The following is a 19,634-nucleotide window of genomic DNA, read 5'->3' as shown; positions in this document are numbered from 1 at the left end:
AAATCTTAAAATTTCGCGGATGAGCTCAACCGCGAAATTTAACCCCCACGAAAATTTATCCCATTAAAGTATCAAAGTAATCGATAATGATCGAAGTAATTGAACGACTACTTATATCGATTAACAATTAAACTTTTTTTTAGAGCTAGCTAGAGTTATTGGTTGAGCTCAGTTTTAGATTTCGTTGTGCTGCTATTGAACAGAAAACATATATATTCGATACAATCAAAGATATTCAATATGATTGAAAGGGAGGGGCGAGTATATTGTATCTGATAGCGTACCCACAGCCTAACCTCCGCTGGGCAAAGAGAAAATATTATATGATTTGATTTTAAGCATTTTGAAGACTGTACTGTGATTAAATTTGGAAGGGATATTATGGCTTTTGAGAAAATTAACTCAATCTACCTAGAAGTTCATTTATTGTTCATACAAATGGGGAGGTCAAAAATCATTACACCCGAATATATCGAATCAAATCTAAAAACAAGAAGTTCGAAAGTGTGTATCTGATTCTATGTCCCCAACTTTAAAGCAGAGATTCACTAGGATTGCCAATTCCAGCTAAGGAAGGCTTGCACAGACAGTGCTATATACATGTAATTTAGGTACCTTATCGGATACAATACAACCCCCTCCTATCGAAAGTAATCGAAAAGTAATCGAAATGATGAACAAATTGAAAATGCTTGAAGAATGCAATAATTTGGAGTCGAGTGAGTATTCGATCACTGATAAAGTTGATAAGTAATTACTTTTATCACAATTGAACATTCGATTAATGTTCGATTAAGCATCTGGATTAAGGTAGGAACAGAATATTGTTTGCGGGAGAACGCAACGGACTTTTGAATAACTAATTACTCCAGCAGAAATTCTGTAAATGATAACGTCATATAATTGATTTGTTTTTTACAACACAGCTGTTACCTAGGGACAAGATAATCAATCCTGTTTTACTAGCTGCAGTAATTTGTTATTCAATAGACTGTCACATTCTCCCAAACAACTACTTTAATGGGATAAATTTTCGCGGGGATTAATTTTCGCGGATGAGGGATTTCCTGATTTTTCGCGGGGATTTAATTTTGCGGATTAGGTACAAATTAAGTTTCGAAAAGGGTCAAAACATTTAAATAAAATTTTTCCAGGAAAATTAAGGAAAATTAAGAATTAAGAGGGTGTTTTGGAATAGGGCGAGGAGATATGTATTACAACTATCAAAAGTTGAATTTGAACTTCCATGGTGCGGAGCTAAATTTTCACAGCCTATTTGGGAAAAAAGCGGAAGAGAAATTCGGGATAAAAAGATTAAATTGAAAATGAATTAGTTTCAGTTTCTCATGTCAAAACTGTTTTTGAAATACAAAGGGAATACAAACAAAATATGAACGTAGTAACTGAACAAAGAAAATAAATTCCATGATAATAATAGACAGCTGCAGTACAAGGGTTCCATTTCTACAGACAAACATGGAACCCTCAAGAAGAAGAAGTTTTGCAATGCTTGCACGAGATTGGAAATATTTTTGATGTGTTCGCTATCAAAACAGTGGGCGAAAGCGGTGAAATCGCCGGACATTTACCACGAGAAATATCCAGAGTCAGCAAATTTTTACTTGATTGTGGAGCATCAATCAAAGCAGGCCAGTCTCACAAGAAAATCTACAAAATAAGTAGATGTATAAATTTTCTTAATTCTACGGACGTCTGTAGAATTACGGAACTCGTTAATATCGACATATAAAGTAGAATGTAGAATTCAACTGATTTTGTAGATATTCTAGAACGATTTCACTTTGTGCGCGCTCGAGACTCGAGCTCCAAACCCCTGACCCAAGAACTTTTGTAGTGACGAGTAAACAGTTTAACTGACGAGTAAGGCTAACTGTCTAGATCGCTATTTATCCGGTATTGCGCCATCCACAACCCCGACCGTTATTCTTCGCCCTTACTTATCAGCGCTAAATTACTTATTGTGGTGTATACAATATAGACTCTGTTGTGTAGCAATCTATTAAATTGCCGTAATTCTACAGATGTCTGTAGAAATATGAAATCTACATATTTTGTAGAATAATAATTCTACCCTATATACCCTTCTATACAATATAGACTCTGTTGTGTAGCAATCTACTAATTTGCCGTAATTCTACAGATGTCTGTAGAAATATAAATCTACATATTTTGTAGAATAATAATTCTACCCGTAAATCTACAGACATCTGTAGAAATTTTAAATTTACACCATCTACGTATTCTGTAGAATTATGTGTGATAATGTGTTGATCAAAGCTACTCTTACAAGAAAAAACTATAGACGTTCTCCTTTAGTCCAAGGTGGACTTGAGATCGCGTGCAAAGTAACAGTTAGATGCCTGAAACTGTGAGAAATCATTTATTGTTGGATAGATATACAGAACTTGTATAACACTGTACGCTGAACCAAAAGAAGAGGTAATCATCGGGTCATATTTGGTCAAAGGACCTGTCATTGAAATTTCCCTCTCAAAAAGGAAAAAGAAGAGTAAAGATTTAGCTGCTGGTCAACCAAAAAGACCTCGACGAGATGGCGACATCAGAACACTGTTTGCAAATGCTGCTGCCAAAACAAAGCGTCCGAGTAAACCAGAAAACCCATCTGTCAGTTAGTCACACTAGGAAATCTAGCTTTCAGAAAAAACAACATCAGTCATCTACAGGATACATTTCAACAACAAGGATGAGAGTTACCTGAATCAAGTTCGCAAGACAATATTAATTAAAACTTGAAAGTTGGAAACAAAATAAAACGTGCAGCAGCCAAAATCAACCAACCAAAATTTGTCATTCAATTCCCGAGACAGCGCTTCGATTTTTAAGGCCTTGTTTATATGCTAAAGTAAAAACAATTACGCACATGTAAATGGGTCATTGTTTGAGGTCCGGCAAAATTTCCGGGAGATAGCCTATCCGGCAGTGCGCTGATCTAGGTGGGTTCCGCCTCCCCCGTAGATCTTTTTCTTGGGAAGTTGATCTTCAAATTAGTTTTCAAGGTTGGCTTGGCTCTAATTTTTTCATCTATGGCTCAAATTTTAGGCAATTTCCCAAATTTTTGAAAATGTTAATTTCATTAAAAAGCGCCGGGTTATTTTTTCATGAATCCCTTTAGAAGTTATGCGGTGTATTTTTTTGCTTGAGAGTCAAGCAAACGATATAGCGCTTTCGCAGCATTAATCTTTGATACGTATTTTGGCGGGACGCTAGTGTGGCTAACTGTCTGTTATCCCGAAGACATCTAATGCGCCTATTTTGTTAGATTAGGAAAGTTTTTAACTTGTTAAAAGAAACAAAAGAGAGATAAATAAAATGACTTAAAATTGTTGTTTCGTTATTTTCACTCTTTCTTATCATTGAAAATAAATTCTTTTGTTTTCTGTTTTCCCTCCTTTTCTTACATATCCTTTTAAATGTTTAATTTCAAGCCAGTTGGATTACCCTCTTGCATTGAAAAGCTTTTAACAATAAGCGATCACTTTGGATAAAAAGAGCTAAGAACAGACCGCCATATCCAGCTGGAACGTGCCTTCAGAACAAATATTTTGAAGTCCCCTTTCAGTGGATGCTTTCGCTTGGAGAACAGTGTTATTTTTTAGCTATACTTCACAAGAACACAACAGATCCAGCCCATTAGCATTATAGAAGAAGAGATTGGCGGAGATTGGCTTTCTGATGCAATTTTTAAAAACCCAGAAATGTTGCCGAGCGCCTCCCCCTGCCCACATGTATTTTTAACAACAACTGTGACACAAACCCACAAACAGAACAATTTTCTGATGGCCACCCCTAGGTGGTAACAAGTTTACTTTTGTTTTTTGGGTTGTTCCCACACAAACACAATGGAAAAGCTGTGAAATTTGACGAAGATTTGGTATTTCAAGAGCAGCCACCGGCTAGGAAGTATGAAATATCTGTTCTTGAGGTCCCTTTCTCCTAGAAAAAACTATCTGTTCTGTATCCTGGGCTCTCCTGGATTATATCATCTGTTCTCTAGAGGTATTATGCTCTTGGAAAAATATAACAGCTATTCTCTAAGAAAGTTAAAATGCTCCTAGAAATTGAGCCGTTTTAAGAAAATTATGAAGCTGTCTGGAAAAAAATCTGGTATCTGGTTGTGTTTTTCACAATGTAGCTCCTGGATTTTTTTAACAGATTGTCCGCTGGAAAATTGTATGTTTTTTTTCCTTAAAATGTGCTCCTGGATTTTAAGAACAGATGTCTTTAAGGAGACCCCTGGATTTACCTGGGTGTTTTTTAGGAAAGTCTCTCCTAGATTTATCCATAAAATTTACTCTCCTGGAAAAAAAGAACAGTTATTTAAGAAAAATCTGCCAGCGGCTGCTCTTGGTATTTGACAGTTAGACAACACAAAACCAAAGTTGTGGATTTTAGACCTGAGGATGATCGTAACATCGAAATATATATAGTCACAAAAATAAAATGTCACCATTGTTGGTTCATTTTGAATATCTTCCAAAGTTGTGGAATTTCACAAAGCTGTGATGATTCTATACTGTTCTATATGCTATTCTCAGCAGGAAATTTGTCCCTGGGCAGGAATTGTTTTCAGAAAGACGGTCCACGTTATCCTCTGAAACGACTACAAAGAAATTTCATAGACCGATTCTCATTTGTTCTAGTTTGTTTTCGCTTAGTCTCACTTTTGATTTCGGGCTATAAAAACAAAGGTGCTAGCTAGCTAGCGAGCTAAAAGAGACAAAGTTAGGGGCAAAAGTGGGGGCATTTTGTCTCCATTCCTAGACCTAGTTATAGTAGGCTAGCTACACCTTATTTTAATCTGTTATAAATGCAAACCAAAACTTGAAGACAGAAAAAGCAAGATCAACTCTCACCCATCCTGTATAAAGAATTCAGGACCAAAAGAAGAAGGAAAAACGATGATAACAGATGGTTTCTTTAGCATTTAGTAAATCTCTTCCCTTTTGGTGTTTGGTTTCCTATTTGCTTATTTTTTGTCTTTGGTCCTGCACTGGCACCAATCGCCTCCCAAGGGCCGTATAAGAAGAAGCCTGGGACTCTGGACTCTGGCTCTTCGGCTTCCAGGAAATGTCTTTGACTCCACGCATGCGCATGACCTCAAAAATGTGCTTTTAAAAATGGCAGAATTCACTTTCGTTTTCACCAGTTTTCAAGGCGAAAGTGAGACAAAAATTTAACAGTTTTAAAAGACAAAATAAAAGAAATGAGTTTTGGGCTGGATTTTGACTATGTTTGAACGCGAGACAATTAAAGAACGTAAGAATAATAGCTCAAAATTTGAGTTAATCATTCCTCTGTCATAATCTATTTGCATTTAATTTATTACACCACACTGTGTGGCACACAACACTACATCTTAATTTTCACACTTTTTCCTATCTAGACTTAAACTCTTAAATAAGGATTTGAAATTCTCTTATCTTTCCCTTTGCAGCAATACAATGCTGACAAGTTGACACAACACATGTACTCCTTGTGAGAAGTTTATATTGAAATTTGCAACAAAAATAAAAGTGGTCTCGCTCCTTTTCTCTACTGATCTGAGAGGCGGCAATCTAAAATATGTTCCGTTCGCGTCGCCCGACCGACTCACCTTCAAAACATAAATCCCGAGTCGGACAAGTTGGAAAAATGTCAGAAAAAGATTTTGATAGCTAAGCACTTCTTTGAATAAGGTCCGCTCTTAGGGATCTTCGACAAAAAACTTTCGAATAGACCTTTTTTCAAAGAGGACTTCCTGTTGAATAATTTTGTATTCCAGCCATAAAAACAATGTTAGAGCCATGCATAATTACTGTATCATATATATTGTATACATTATGCATGGTTTTATCATTGTTTTTCTGCTGGACTACATAAATTATTCAACAGGGTGGCCTCTTTGAAAAAAGGTCTATTTTTTATCGGCATTGGCTGGGCCTATAAGGGGGTGGGGGGGGGTCCAACTACATATACCGATAAAAAAACAAGTATTGAGACGAAAATCCTTTCAGCCAATTTCTTTCTGATTTCGTCCACAAACTCCACTGAAAGCATATGATTTCACACGACCCTGCCGGTGCACCCGACAGTCGGGTGCTGTCGGGTGTTTTGTCGGGTGCTGAAATTTCTAAATTTGCGAAAACACCCGACAATTAGTGCACCCGACAGTCGGGTGCTTAAATTTTTAACTTAGTGAGAACACCCGACGATCAACACCCGACACCGCCTGATTTACATTTGGCGGCTTTAGCGCCCGATACTGTTTACCGCCATCTTCGCTGATGCCGTGGTGGGCGTCAGTCAAATTATATGTACCTCATCGGCCCTTATAGGCGCTATTTTTTCGTCACTGCTGGCGTAAAAAGGCCGGCGTAAATCGGATCAGCGATCGGAACTATCTGGGGTTTTTTAGAAGTTGGGTTGATTATAGAGCTCTCTCTTATCCATGAAGCAATTGTATGTATCGCGTCCATCAGTAAAGTTAAATAGTGCGAATGAATGTGACTCTGGGAACGAGTTTGGGCGCAACCTCGTCCCGTGTATCCTAGGTTTTTTTACGTTACTGATCGATAGAAACGCCATTTACCTGACATTAACCCTTTACCCTCGGGAGCCAACCTCTCATGTCAACTAAATATCTATCATCATTCTTTTTATTTAGAGTCGCAAACAGAGAATGAATCAAATAGCGAAACAGGTAATCAATTAGATATTTACATTTTAGTGTGGTGAACTGTAATTAGCCGATATCATAATATAAATGGCTCAATCTCATCTGATATTTAGTTTCATGATGACGTAATTTCTATGGCGTTCTAAATGGTCTGTGTAGATACGTGATTCCGCATTAACGACGTACGTAGGTGCGTGGAGAGAGGAATGATTTTTTCTCAAATTGGTTAATCTAAGGATACTTTTGAAAATATTTTCTCGGGCTTTTATAATCTCAGACATAATGGATACTAAAGCTGTGGATAGACAAGAGATTTAAAATAGAGGACGGTAGTCTATTAGTTAATCTTTCTACTTTCTATCTCCTTCAGGAAGAAAACAGAGGAAATGCATTGTTGGATCTATTGATGATCAAATGGCCTTATGATTTATAATTTTACATATTTTATGTATTTCAAAGATTGTTTGTAAGACCATGTTCAGGCGTTACGGTTCCGTGTGAACGCCAAAATTTGAAGACGTTACATACAAAGCAAAATAGATCGAAACGGTTTTGTTCCACTATTTTCATCGGAACGCAACTGCTCCGTTTTCTTGCTCTGAAACGTTTCGAAACCAATATGAAAGATATGACATGAAACTGTAACGTCTGAACTGGTTTGAACATGGTCTAAATTATTGTTAATCAATAAAAAAAGGTTGTTCCAGTTTCTTCTTTTGAGCAACACGCACGTTGTCCCCAGCCATCCAAACATTTTGTATGTACGCAATGGTTACTTGTACAAGAATGGTGGTGGTACACTAAATATATAGAACAAAAAATTCGGCATATAGTGTATCGTTACAAAACGAAAACCCAGGTAATATATAGCGTCCAGTTGACAAAGTTACTCACTCAGCTCAGACAAATTGAACAATACTTAAAAATTTAAAGACACACGATTTTCAGGTAGGTAAAAGTGGGAAAACCTACCTAGATAACTTTAATACCCCAGAGCAGAATAGTTTTCTACTGGGCACTTTGAAAGCCTACCTTGGTGAAGTTTGCGTTGATAATGACTCATTGATGAAACATCTCTATTTGTCTCCGTCGTTTCGTCGTTTATCACCCATAAATAAAAAGAAAAGAAAAGCGTTAATCCGATAACTTCTCCCAAGAACATCAAAGCCCGAGAACCGGAACTCACATTGTTTGACCCACCAAAGAATTGGTTTGACGAGAAAGGTGTACCCTCGTCTTTTTTCCGGTCTCCACTTGCATGCGTTTCTCGATCGCACTTTTTCGAGTGTGCGTTACATTTTTATGACGTAATCTTTTTTCCAAGCCAAAAGGATTAAAGCCAAAAAATATGCGATCGCAGCGCGCAGAAGTGGAGACTGGCCTAGAGAGAGTAATTAGAGTATTTCGTCAAAAATGCCGCACACCCAACTACAGGGGGGGCGTCGGGCGGTAGCAAAAAGAACCCTCGTCTTTTTTCCGACGTCAATTTTGTCCGAAAACAAAAAATTTAGAGTGTTGAATAAGAGTTTTTCACTGAGATAATATTAATATGTTCATTTTCAATTTTGGCGGCATTTTGACATAATTAGAAACAAAAAGGACCAATCAAATTTGCGTAAAGATAATTTATAACAGAAAGAATGCACCGCTTTTAAGGGTCCCTTTTTGCTTGTTCAGAATTATGCTATAAGGGTTGTAAAACACAAACTTTTATTCCAGACTACTGACGACTTCCCCTTTTATTTGTTTCAAAACGCCGTGATCCTAAGGTTTTGGGTTTTTTTCTCATCTTCAATTTTCTGAAGAAAGTGGGAATTTAATGGGGGAGTTACCTAGTACAGGAGATACCGTCAACTGCTATAACTTAGGACTATCTGACAAAACATGGGACAGCAATTTGGCCACCATTCCACCGAACCTCCAAAGTCATTTGATTTGAGTTAATGAATGGCGTATTAAAAAATACATGATTTCCTTTTGCATAGAGTAGGCTTTTAAATTGAAATATGAAAAAAAATCTGTAGTGGAAAACACGCGCGAATGTCTGGAACGAAGAAGACCAAATTAGTGGCAAAACGATGGAGCATTTGATGTCACTTGCGCGGCAAGTTACACACTCGTTATTTGTTAGTCCCATCGAGTGATGGGTGGTCAGGCGGCGGGCATTCTCTAATTCTCCAATCGGCGTCCAATTCATTTTGGATTTAAACAAAAACAGTTAAAAAGGGCGCGCTATCAGGGAAAGTTATCGTGACATCTTATGACAGAAAGTATGATTGATAAACTTGGTGGAGTTATCAAAACAAATTTGTTGTCATAGAGATTTAACAGTAAGTGAAAATAACAGGCCAGATATCAACAGTCCCATGTTTCGACCAATCGTCCCAAGTTATAGAGCAGTTGACAGTACTGTATTTTTTTAAACAATACTATCTTTGTTAGAACGATACTATCTTATTTTAAACGACACTATCGTATTTTAAACGACACTATCTTATTTTAAACGACACTATCTTTATTAAAATAACATTATCCTTTTTAAAACTTATTTTAAAGTTTTGGAAAAAGCAACGGATATTGTAGACATTCAAACAACTTCTATTGAAATGATCTGCTGCATCACATGTAGCTAAATGCTCAGAGCGCATTGCAACTTATTTTTTTTTTCAAACTGTAGATTTGACCCAGTCCGAACCACCAAAGTAATTTGTCAGTGATTCTGAGCCGAGCATGCTCTTTTATCAACTTTTGTTTGATTGTCAAATGATCAAACAGAATTGTTTTAATTTTATTACTTCAGACAAATTGACGTTTGTGAGTTCACTTTATTGTTTTGATTTCCATTGAAAAATCATGTTTTTGTTTTCATATGTTACTAGATGCTCTTTTAGAGCTTTAAAGCTACAGTGAATGGAGTTTCAAAAATATTATTCAACATGACTTTGCGTCCTGCAAAAGGTCTATTTAAATATTTCTCATTATCTTTAGATACCTCAAAGTGAGTACTTAAAGCATTAAAAGGGATATAATATATTATATATTTAAAATGGCTGAAGCAGGAGAAGATAGCGTAGACCTGGGTTTTGCTGAAAAATGCGAAGATGATTTTCGGATGTTGGGTATCTCATATCCAAGCAAACTTGGTGGAAAGCCTGCATGGTTAAGATGGGATAGTCTACTTACAGAATCGCAAGCACGTTGTAATAACTGTGACACCATTTTGCACTTTTTATGCCAAATATATGTGCCAACTGATATAGAAGAGAAACACTATCACCGGACATTATATGTATTTTGTTGTTCAAACGGAAAATGTTATTCATCAAAGAAACAATGCGTAAAAGTGTTTCGTTCTTTGCAAGAGGAATCAGAGGACGACTTAACTGAAGATGATCTTGATAAAAAAGCTGAAGAAGAACTGCGGAAAATGTTTGAAAGTAAACAAGCTTTATGGACCTTATGTGAAGTGTGTAGTCTAAATGGAAATAAGAAATGCTCGCTTTGTCATGACACATACTATTGTTCCAAAGAACATCAAGCGTTTGATTGGAAATTCAACAAACATAAGAAAAATTGTAAAGATCGTGGAACAATAGGTTTGCCTTTTTTGTTTTGTTTATTTTTGGACTACCTTTTTTAGACTTTAGTATTCACATTCAAAGTCCTTAGTAAATTTTATAGCTAAGCAATTTTGCATTTTGTAAGGAAACTGATGATCGGTGTATACTTAATAAGGTTGACCTAGATAGACAAACAAGCTGCCTATGTAGGGTATAGATAGACCTTTTGCTAGTTAGGATGTCATGTTGAATAGTTACTCTAGCATCAAAACAATGGTCAGAAAAAAATAATGCACAGTTATGATAATTATGCATTGAAGTTTCATTGTTTTAATACTGGAGTTTTTAATCATTCAATATGACATCCTGACTAACAAAAGGTCTATCATAGTCCAGATAGAAGGAGTTTCATAATGCCACAACTTTAACCAGGAGTTAGTTTTAGTTTCATTTTTTAGTTTTCTTATTTTCACCCATTGTTTTTTATACAGCCATCATTTCGACGAAGAACAAATTTTTATTTGATGAATATGAAATCGTTATTGAGGAAGAACCAAAGAAAAAAGAAAATTCCAAGAATAACAACATTGGTGGTATTGGTATGTTGTTAATTTTGTATCACTGAACCTTGATAAAAAAATCTCAAATTGTTCCCAAATACCTCTTATTACACGAATATTACTAAACAAGTATTCAACGGCATTGAAATTAACACGCAAAAAATTAAGACAAATTTTATTTGCTTTGGTAATTGACTTTATGGTAGTTACAGACTGTTACAGAATAGAAACTACTGGTACCTTGCGAAATTGCCAAAATTGTCTCTTTGTACTGAGTGGTATTATGAAACTATTACAGTATATGATATTCTCAACTTAAATGTGGGTTAGCCAGAATGATGGGATTTAGCAGAAATTTGGCACACTTTTTTTCTTATTAGAGTAATTTCTTTTCTTCTTTTCTGTGGAAATTTTTATTTTTATTGCTTGTGGACGAGTTTTTTCACCGAAATGAGGATAAAGTTTTGGGGCAGACCGGAGAATTTAAAAAAGATTTTTATTTCTTGATGACGAGATCCTCACTTTTACTACAACTTAACCTGTATTTTGCAGAATCCTATCTTTTTGTTTGACAATAGATTTAGCCTGATTCAGCAAGATGTGCTCGCCGTGGGGAGGGGCAGATTCCTGCTCTCGTACCTACGAGATAATTGGTTTCCTAGGATAATTGGTTTGGAATCTTCAAAGACTTTTTGCAATTCTTATTAATGCTTCAAAATAAGAGAAACGATTTTTGAGAGCTGAATAGGAGTGTCTATGACCTGGCTATCAGATTAGAAAAAGGATGAGTCGTAGTCAGATCCTGTCTCAATACAACCAGGCCTTCGAACTGTATTGAAGTTGAGCTGAGGCTGCTGCGTGATAGATATTTTGCCTTACATGGTCCTGAGAAAAACCTTCAGATCTTTTTGCCCAAATCTTTTTCCCAAGTTTAAAAATGACAATTCAAAATTATTGAAAATAGGCTCTTACACGGTTCTTAAAGTTAGAATCCTATATTTCTACATTGTTTTCTTGCTAAAATTCAAACTTGAATAGAAAGGTTTGATGTGATTGATATTGTGATGTGATTTTTGTGTTCGTTTTACGATGTCAATTGTCTTGGGCATTGTTGTCAAATTGCATACAAACATTTTACAGTGTTATAACTCTCTCTAATTCGATCTTTAAGGGGTAAAAATTTTTCTTGGAACTACAACTATAGAAAGATTCACGCATTACGAGGAGTATTTTATACGACTTTCCAGCTGAAGGGGCCGATGTATTATTTCGTATTATAGAAATATTCGAGATATAGAGGTTCAAATTATAAGTGACTTGACTTGATGCTACGGATCCTAAGGGATTGCCCCTCCCTACTATATTCAAATATTATTTTCTAGACGAATCAAGACTGAAAGAGTTGATGAGTGATGGTAAACAAGACTTGGATAAAGAACTCGAAAAAGAATTCAACAAAGCCACAGCTAATACGCGAGACGAATATTTTGAAAAGTTTAAAAAACGAATAAATCGAGAGCCAGACCAGGTATTTCTCTTCATAAAACTGTCCCAATAAGATATCTCAGTAATTGCCAATTGCCAGGAAAACTTTTAGAGAAATTAATAAGCTTTTCTAAGAGACATCCCAAGTGTTACTTTTACACCCATTCTCATTTGTCGAAATACTCAGTTAGGATCAGTGAACAGAAAATACACGTACACTCAACTACATGAACAAATTTGACCGGTAAGAAGGCTGGGCTCAAGTTTACACCGGTCAAATTTGTAAAGGTTGTCGAGTGTTCGGCGTTATTGATAAACACCGAAAGATATGACCAGGGTAAACTGGACAAAGCTTTATCAATGGAACTTAGCTCTCCTTCAACAGACTGAGGTTATTGAATGGTGTATAATATAAACGAGATGTATTTTTAATGTTTTTATGTACTTTTCTGTCTTTCAGATAATTCGCTATGACCTTGGTGGAATACCTTTGTGGGTATCCTCAGAAAAAATCCCTTTCGATAAAGACATTCCGAAATGTTCCTGCGGAAGCAAACGACAATACGAATTTCAGGTAATTTCGAGCATTTCCACCTTAATACATCAAGTGTCAATTTTCATATTGTTGCCATCGAGGCAAAAGGTCCAACACCTCCTAAAGTCTTTTTTACTTTGCTAATTCAAAATTTTGAGATTTTCCCTTTTCACTTGTAGATAGAAAGAATCCCTGTCCACTACAAGAAAAGGGTCAATCTCAAATTTTTAAGCTAACAAAGTATTCAAAGTCTTAGTTTTTAAGACACTTATTTTGAGATTGGCCCTTTTGCTTTGATGGCATGCGATATAAGCGTAAGACTGTAACAAAGATTGCTTGCAGAAAATTATTTAACAAATTCACTAATGAACCCTTTTCTGAATACTAAAATTTACTCGTTGGAATTTACACGAAAATATGAATTTCAGAGGCTCCGTCCAATGGCTTGAGTTTTGTTACAAATGCTCTCAAATTGTATACCATTCTATTCGACGTAGAACTTTATATAGCTCGCAAAAAAGTAAGAAGAGCAAGCAATCATTCCTAAAAAAACTCATAGCCCTTTGAAATACCACTGGTATTTTGACCTCTCTTCTCCGCTCCGGGTTTACTCCTAGTCGGCAGCGAACGTGCTAAAAATCGAGTTCAAATATCCATCTTTATAATACTGAGACTAGAGTGATTGGGTATTATTTCTAATGAAGAATACGTAACGTCAGGGTCAAAAGGAACCTGACGTCCAATTGACGGGGCTATATAATAGCCGGGGAGCAGTCAGGTAAATTGACCGACGGAATATGCGGCGGTTAAGGGTACGGAAACATTCAAGCTATAGATGTTCAAGTTATGAAGACTCAACTTTATAATTTTTCAATTTCAGATTTTACCACAGATGTTGAATTACTTGGGTATCGAAACGACTGTGGACAGCATTGATTGGGGAACGTTATGTATTTACACTTGTATAAACAATTGCAATGAAAGTGCTTATCATGAAGAGTTTGTATGGAAACAAGATTTCAGTTTCATAAATATATGACCCTTTGGAAATTCGAAAAAAACTATATGATTTATTCGTTTTTTTTTTTCAACTCTAAAGTATGTCTGCTTTAGTCATCAATTTTCAATTAGATAAAAACCTTGTTTTATTGATGGAGATTATATTTAGGGCCATCTTTTTGGATATGCTCAATATCCAGTCTAGTCTTGATTTCCATTCTCAAATTTCAACTGGCACAGCCTGCTCCTTTAAAAATCCTGCATTATATCACGCATGCGTAGTTTGTCGTTCTTTTTGTTTATCTTTAGTACATGTAAGATTCTTTAGATTAACCCCTTGCATCTCCAGTGTTTATTAAGGCCAGTATAATCTTTCGGTTTTGGAATTCTCCATTGAGTCCTGCTTCCTTGATATTATTACCCCGTGGTGTTGTAAAGGGCCTAATCTTTAAATGCAAACCGTTGGGTGTCTGGTCGGATTACATTACGTTTACTTACACTACCATTGTAACCATTGGTACCATTGTTGAATCTAGGTTTCACGTATCTTTAACACGACGAAAGAGTGCCGAGTGGGAAAGACATTTCACCGATTTCATAAAACAAAATTACGTCCATTGGTTGTTTCAAATCTGTGTAAAGTCTATGAGAATACTTGAATAGCGCTTCGTTATGCAAGCGTCATGATTATACTTCTCTCATTTGACGGAAATCCAATCCTTTTCGTCTAATACAAAAGTCGTGAAAATTCTTACTTTTTCTTTGTAATTGAGTGTAATTCAGTCAAGCAGAAAAATTAATGTCTATCTTTATATTCGCTACGGTATGCTATTCCACGTCATCTTCAGTGTATAGTTCCCTGGTTTTCAAGGGTGATATTTTAACCACAAATAGCGTTCATATGAAGTACATCTTTTCTTTTGTCATCACCCATATCAATAACCATCGCTTCATTATTTTTTGCTGAAGGTGACTCTCCCTGATTCTAATCCACCAGCCGGCTTATTTCGACAATATTTAACCAAAGCTACAGCTTTCAAACCGAGAAAAACCAACAATTCAGCGATTGAAAGTACTGAAAATCCACAAAATAATCCAATCATACCTCCAATCCCAGATACGAAATCTTCCCATGTGTACACTTCCTTCTCTTCCAAAACTTGATAAACATTTTTCTCTTTATATGAAAAGGACAGTACAAATCCTTTAGTATCTTTGTCATTTCGTTGAACGACAGATGTTGATGCAATGTACTTTGTTCGCTGACAAGCCATCGGGCAATCTGTATCACTAGCCTGAAACTCGCCACTTTCATATCCTTTATAGATGCATTCTTGAGCAATTGGAAGTGTGTACTCCAGCTGATCGTCTGTATATTTAGCCCAGTATTTTTCCAAGTTCTCTTTTGAAATATAATCTCGACAGAGATCCAAAACGTCACCACACTTTTCTAAGACTTTTAAACATTTATATGTATTCATACAAGCTTCGCGAGTGTATCTACCTGGGAAAATGTTCTTAGAGTTATTGTAGAGATTTGACACGCATGCGTTTGGAGGGTCACGATTCATTCTCTTAAATATCTTTTTCTCGAAAAAAACAGCAGCATTCATTTTCGGGGATATTGCAATCGGCTGTGGAATATGCATAGGATTTTCATCGTAGTCGTGTACATACAGATAAAAGATATCACCTGAATCCCGTATGACATGTAAATCAATTAGATTATTCGAATTGTTGAAATTATTATTGTGATTCCATTGGAAGCATACTTTGGGATGTTGTTGGTCTAACTTAAAGTATTCCAATGTGATATATTTCATTTTGCAGTTGCCGTCTGGTTTCGGGCATTCAATGTTTATATCCATTTGTGTTTCTAACTCTTGTGATCCAATCGATGGGATAATTTCAAAGACGTACACTGGCTCTCGTGTTTTATCGTTTGAGTCGGTCTTTGGGTTCCAGAAGCCTGGAGCATTACATGACGTACCTTGATTGATGCAAAAGAAAAGTTTTTATTAAGAAAATATAATACTGAGTGAGATCTGTGTAATAAGCGTTTACGGTACTGATTTGTCAGTTTCTCACCGAAACAAAATGACACCCTTTTATTGGTTGATTTTGTTTTTACGTCACTTCTAAGACGAGCATATAAACGACTGGACATCCATCTCCTTTGTATATTTGTAGATAACACAGCTAGCTTCGTTGCCGTATTGTTAAAATCATTTTGATGATATACCTCTTGGGAATATCTAGACGATCCTATCGTCTACACAAGATCACTAAAAAGGGAATAGTTTAGGAGAGGCGTGATAAATTCGGGTGGAGTAAGCAGTGGCGGAGATGTTTACAGTGTTTGTTCCAAAACTCTACCGCTACTTTTTTCCCGTAAACCGCCCTGACGCCCTAACTCTTTCTACGTCTACGTCTAGGGAATATCTTGCTAATAACGTCAAAACTTCGACAAAAGACTCTATTGTTCTACTCATCTAAGTCTTTTATCTATATCATAACAATGATAACAGAGGCAAAATCATCGTCAGCTTGTCAAAACTCCGATTAATATTTCAAAATTTTGACTCAAAAGTATGGAATAATTTTAGAGAGTATATGATTCAAATTGTAATATTCTTATGACACAGTCGCTCGACTTTGGCATACTATTTTTTTCAAGTCATAAAAAAGAATATTGGATCAAGTCATAAAAAAAATATTGGAGTGACAAAAGTGATTCAAAAGTACAGGGTGTCCCTAATTAAAGTATCGAGTTTGAACATGCGATTGAGTAGAAAAGTTTGTGTGTGTTATCGCTAAAATATAAGAACGTTCTCCATCACACAGGCTTATTACAAAAGGTAGTTACAACGTATAAATTAATCGTAATGACAAAGAAAAAAGAGGGAGAGCTTAAAATACAATTTTGTGAACACGCACATAAAACTTTCTACTCATAGTTGTGTTTCGACTCGATACTTTAATTAGGGACACCCTGTATACACGCAGTTGAAATTCTGCATTTCAGCGTTGAAAAATTTTGATAAAATATATTGCAAACTTATGAAAAATTTGAGACTAATTCTTTTGTGAGTTACGTGTAATGTTCAAGCTCTATCAATCCTTTTACCTAAGTAATTCAAAGAAATAAAATTGTGACGGAATATTGTCGGATTTTTTATACCAATTTTGAAATACAGGCGGCAAGGAAGCTCGCTTCAAAGACACAATAGAAGATAGAAGTCCAGTCGTTTCTATGTTCATGCTTCTAACCAATAGAATGGCTTTGTTTCATTTCGGAGCAAAACGCCGAAAATTTTACCTGCGAACATTTTAAATTAATTTGCCTACTTCCTTTTTTTAATCAAGGTTATTAGGGACACAAGAAATAGGACAATAAAAGCTGTACCCATATGTGCTGGGACAAGGTCGTCTGCAGGTCGCCCACAAAACAAATCAATCTGACTGATCAAGGCGGTGCAAATAGTAACAACTGGAAAAGTATTGACGCTGGTCACATGACTTGATTCTTCTACGTAAACATTCTGTTGCCAAAGCTTTTCAAAAAGTTGTCTTAACATAAAGAAAGCGACTGTTAAGGAGATTAAAAGAGCGATGACCCAAAATGTACGTTCCAATCTGGAATTTGTATGTATGGTTCGTGACAGTCCGTGAATTGAAAATGAAGATGAATATTCTTCGCTTTTTTCGATCAATTTGTTCTTCGTGTCGTCGACTGAAGTGAAATAAATGTCGAAATTATTAAATTGCTCATAGATTTTTGAAAATATTTGCTCTACCTTATCAGTCCTTTTTACGCCGGCCCTTATTGCGTTATTTTTAGGCTTTTGGCGCAATAAGGGCCAGCGTTAAAAAGGCCGATAAGGTACTTAATCTTTGCGTTAAAAAGCCTCGGGTATTTGCCGTCCTTAGTGCCTTTTTTGGGACCTTTAAGTCCCTGTAAGGGCTGGAGAAACCAGAAGCAGAAAATTAAATTTCAGTCTCACGTCGAAAGAATAGGAAAATTTCTACTTTTTTGCTCCTTGAAAGATCCAAATTTGGTCCAATTAGTCCCGGGTATCATAATAGTCCCACTAAGGGTCGAAAGTCGGGTGGTACATACCCGTCAGCTTGCAACCCTAGTACCCCCTCCCCGGACCTCGGTGGGATCCTTCCTAAAACTGAGAAAAGGAAATATAAATTGAATTTTTTTTAACTTTCTGAACAATTTACTGAATTTAGCTCATTCTCTACTGAAAGAGTTTTTTTTCACTGAAAAATACCTTAAAGGAAGAAATTTTTGGCGGGAATTTAATTTGGCGGATGGCCAAAAAAGTTTTTTCAGAGGGAATTTAATTTGGCAGATGGACGAAAAAACTAAATTTGGCGGATGGCGGAAAAACTAAATTTTGGCGGGAATTTAATTTGGCGGATTTCAGTCAAATCCGCCAAATCCGCCAAATTTTCTTTCCGCCAAAATTTCTTCCTTTAAGGTATTGAAAATTTCAAAACCGCCTTTTGAATTTATAAACTTTTTTCCAATTTCCCCTGTCTCTTTCTATCAGCTCCAAAGTTAGTTCTTCTTGCGCCCTCTGGCTAAGAAATTTTCATGGGCGGTGCTATTGACTGACACAGAAAGGTTTAGTGAGTTTCAATACCTTCGCTTTTTTTCCTCTGCTCCTCCTTTTCGTTGCCCATCATGAAAACAAGAAAATATCAAAGTTTTTGTCGTAAAAAGTTGTTGTTTTCACAAGATGATGCGAAAATTAGTGTTGTCTTTCTCTGGTGCCAAACTTTCTCTCTGCTTATTTCCAAGTCTATTCTCGCGATTTTTTTTTATATAATTAATTATATTCAAATACCCGACGAGCTGAATTCAAATCTTCCCAATTTAGTACATTTCGAAGCGACGTATTCACTTTTTTCAAGTCGGTTCCAATATTTCAAAGCAAATAAAAAATTGAACATGGGGTTAGAATCTAACCAATATTGAGACAAACAAACTATTTTTAGCTTCAGATTTAATTAGTCTGCTCATAGGACATAGAGATGTAAATAATACATAAATTTTATATTCCTCGAGTTATCGCTAACTAACCACAAAAATAGAAACCTTTGAAGAATTTATATATATTTTTTTAATAAATGGCGATAATTCTCAGATGAAATCAAAAATCTTTCGAAGAGGAAACTAATGAATTTCTTATAAGAAGTCGAAGATTTCGGAAGGAAATTTCCAGATTCGCAAACACAGATTCCTTATATAAAACGCTAGGATGAGCTACTCTGTATTTCCAAAGCAACGGCAGGTGAAGCAAAGCTGTCTCAAAAGTATGTGGACACTATAGTTTTTTTAATTTTTCCCAGCACCTATTCATGCTAGAAAATTATACCTCAATGAAAATAAGGGGTTTGAAACATCTTTTTTTCACTCGAGTTTTTGAAATATTTTTGAAAAAACCGTGGATTGTTTTACTAAAATAAATTCACGTGGAATCATATAGCCACGTAAGGTTCACGTAAGGCCACACTCAGATTTTGGTAATTCTCCGAACGATTTCCAAAATCTTTTTGAAAAATACTTCTAACTAAAAAATAATCCTTCTCCATTTCTCAAAGGTAAAAAACTTTACCTTGCTGCCTTCTTTCTAGTCCTCTTGGTCAAAAACATAGAGACAACAGTAGTCAAACCTATATCAATTTTTATGTATTCTTGCTAGTATATCTGTGCTTTTAATTTGGAGCTAAACAGAATCAAAGCAATTCACTCTTCAGACTGCTTCAGATGCCTTTGTAGAAAA

At 35.9% G+C, this 19,634-nt stretch overlaps 2 protein-coding genes and 2 long non-coding RNA genes across 5 annotated transcripts; 2 read left to right on the top strand and 2 right to left on the bottom strand.

The window, feature by feature from the left end:
- The first annotated feature begins 5,155 nt into the window (after positions 1–5,155).
- Positions 5,156–7,403, top strand: LOC136814304 (uncharacterized). The gene is made up of 3 exons (XR_010847615.1): positions 5,156–5,298; positions 6,686–6,721; positions 7,068–7,403. It is a non-coding gene; the product is annotated as an uncharacterized lncRNA (long non-coding RNA).
- LOC136814305 (uncharacterized) lies at positions 7,101–8,393 on the bottom strand. Its single transcript, XR_010847616.1, has 2 exons — positions 7,730–8,393; positions 7,101–7,497 (listed from the first exon to the last, which is right to left on the bottom strand). It is a non-coding gene; the product is annotated as an uncharacterized lncRNA (long non-coding RNA).
- Positions 8,394–9,663: 1,270 nt separating this feature from the next.
- Positions 9,664–13,901, top strand: LOC136814303 (programmed cell death protein 2-like). 2 transcript variants are annotated; one of them, XM_067070830.1, is made up of 5 exons: positions 9,664–10,134; positions 10,749–10,856; positions 12,200–12,345; positions 12,763–12,876; positions 13,718–13,901. In XM_067070830.1, the coding sequence occupies exons 1-5, from the start codon at positions 9,744–9,746 to the stop codon at positions 13,874–13,876; spliced, it is 918 nt and encodes a 305-aa protein (XP_066926931.1). In that variant the 5' UTR covers positions 9,664–9,743; the 3' UTR covers positions 13,877–13,901. The 2 variants fall into 2 exon arrangements, with proteins under 2 accessions (XP_066926931.1, XP_066926929.1); XM_067070828.1 differs by having other exon boundaries at positions 9,664–10,293.
- Positions 13,902–14,789: 888 nt separating this feature from the next.
- Positions 14,790–18,596, bottom strand: LOC136814309 (acid-sensing ion channel 4-A-like). Its single transcript, XM_067070834.1, has 3 exons — positions 18,492–18,596; positions 17,243–17,569; positions 14,790–15,826 (listed from the first exon to the last, which is right to left on the bottom strand). Exons 1-3 carry the CDS (start codon positions 18,532–18,534, stop codon positions 14,790–14,792), a joined length of 1,407 nt encoding a protein of 468 aa, XP_066926935.1. The 5' UTR covers positions 18,535–18,596.
- Between the last annotated feature and the right edge of the window lie 1,038 nt (positions 18,597–19,634).

Source organism: Clytia hemisphaerica, unplaced genomic scaffold (genome assembly GCF_902728285.1).
Source record: "Clytia hemisphaerica strain Z4C2 unplaced genomic scaffold, Clytia hemisphaerica genome assembly, whole genome shotgun sequence".
In the NCBI taxonomy this organism is placed as follows: domain Eukaryota; kingdom Metazoa; phylum Cnidaria; class Hydrozoa; order Leptothecata; family Clytiidae; genus Clytia; species Clytia hemisphaerica.
Note: the sequence above shows the minus strand (reverse complement) of the source record. Positions and strands in the feature narration are given on the sequence as shown.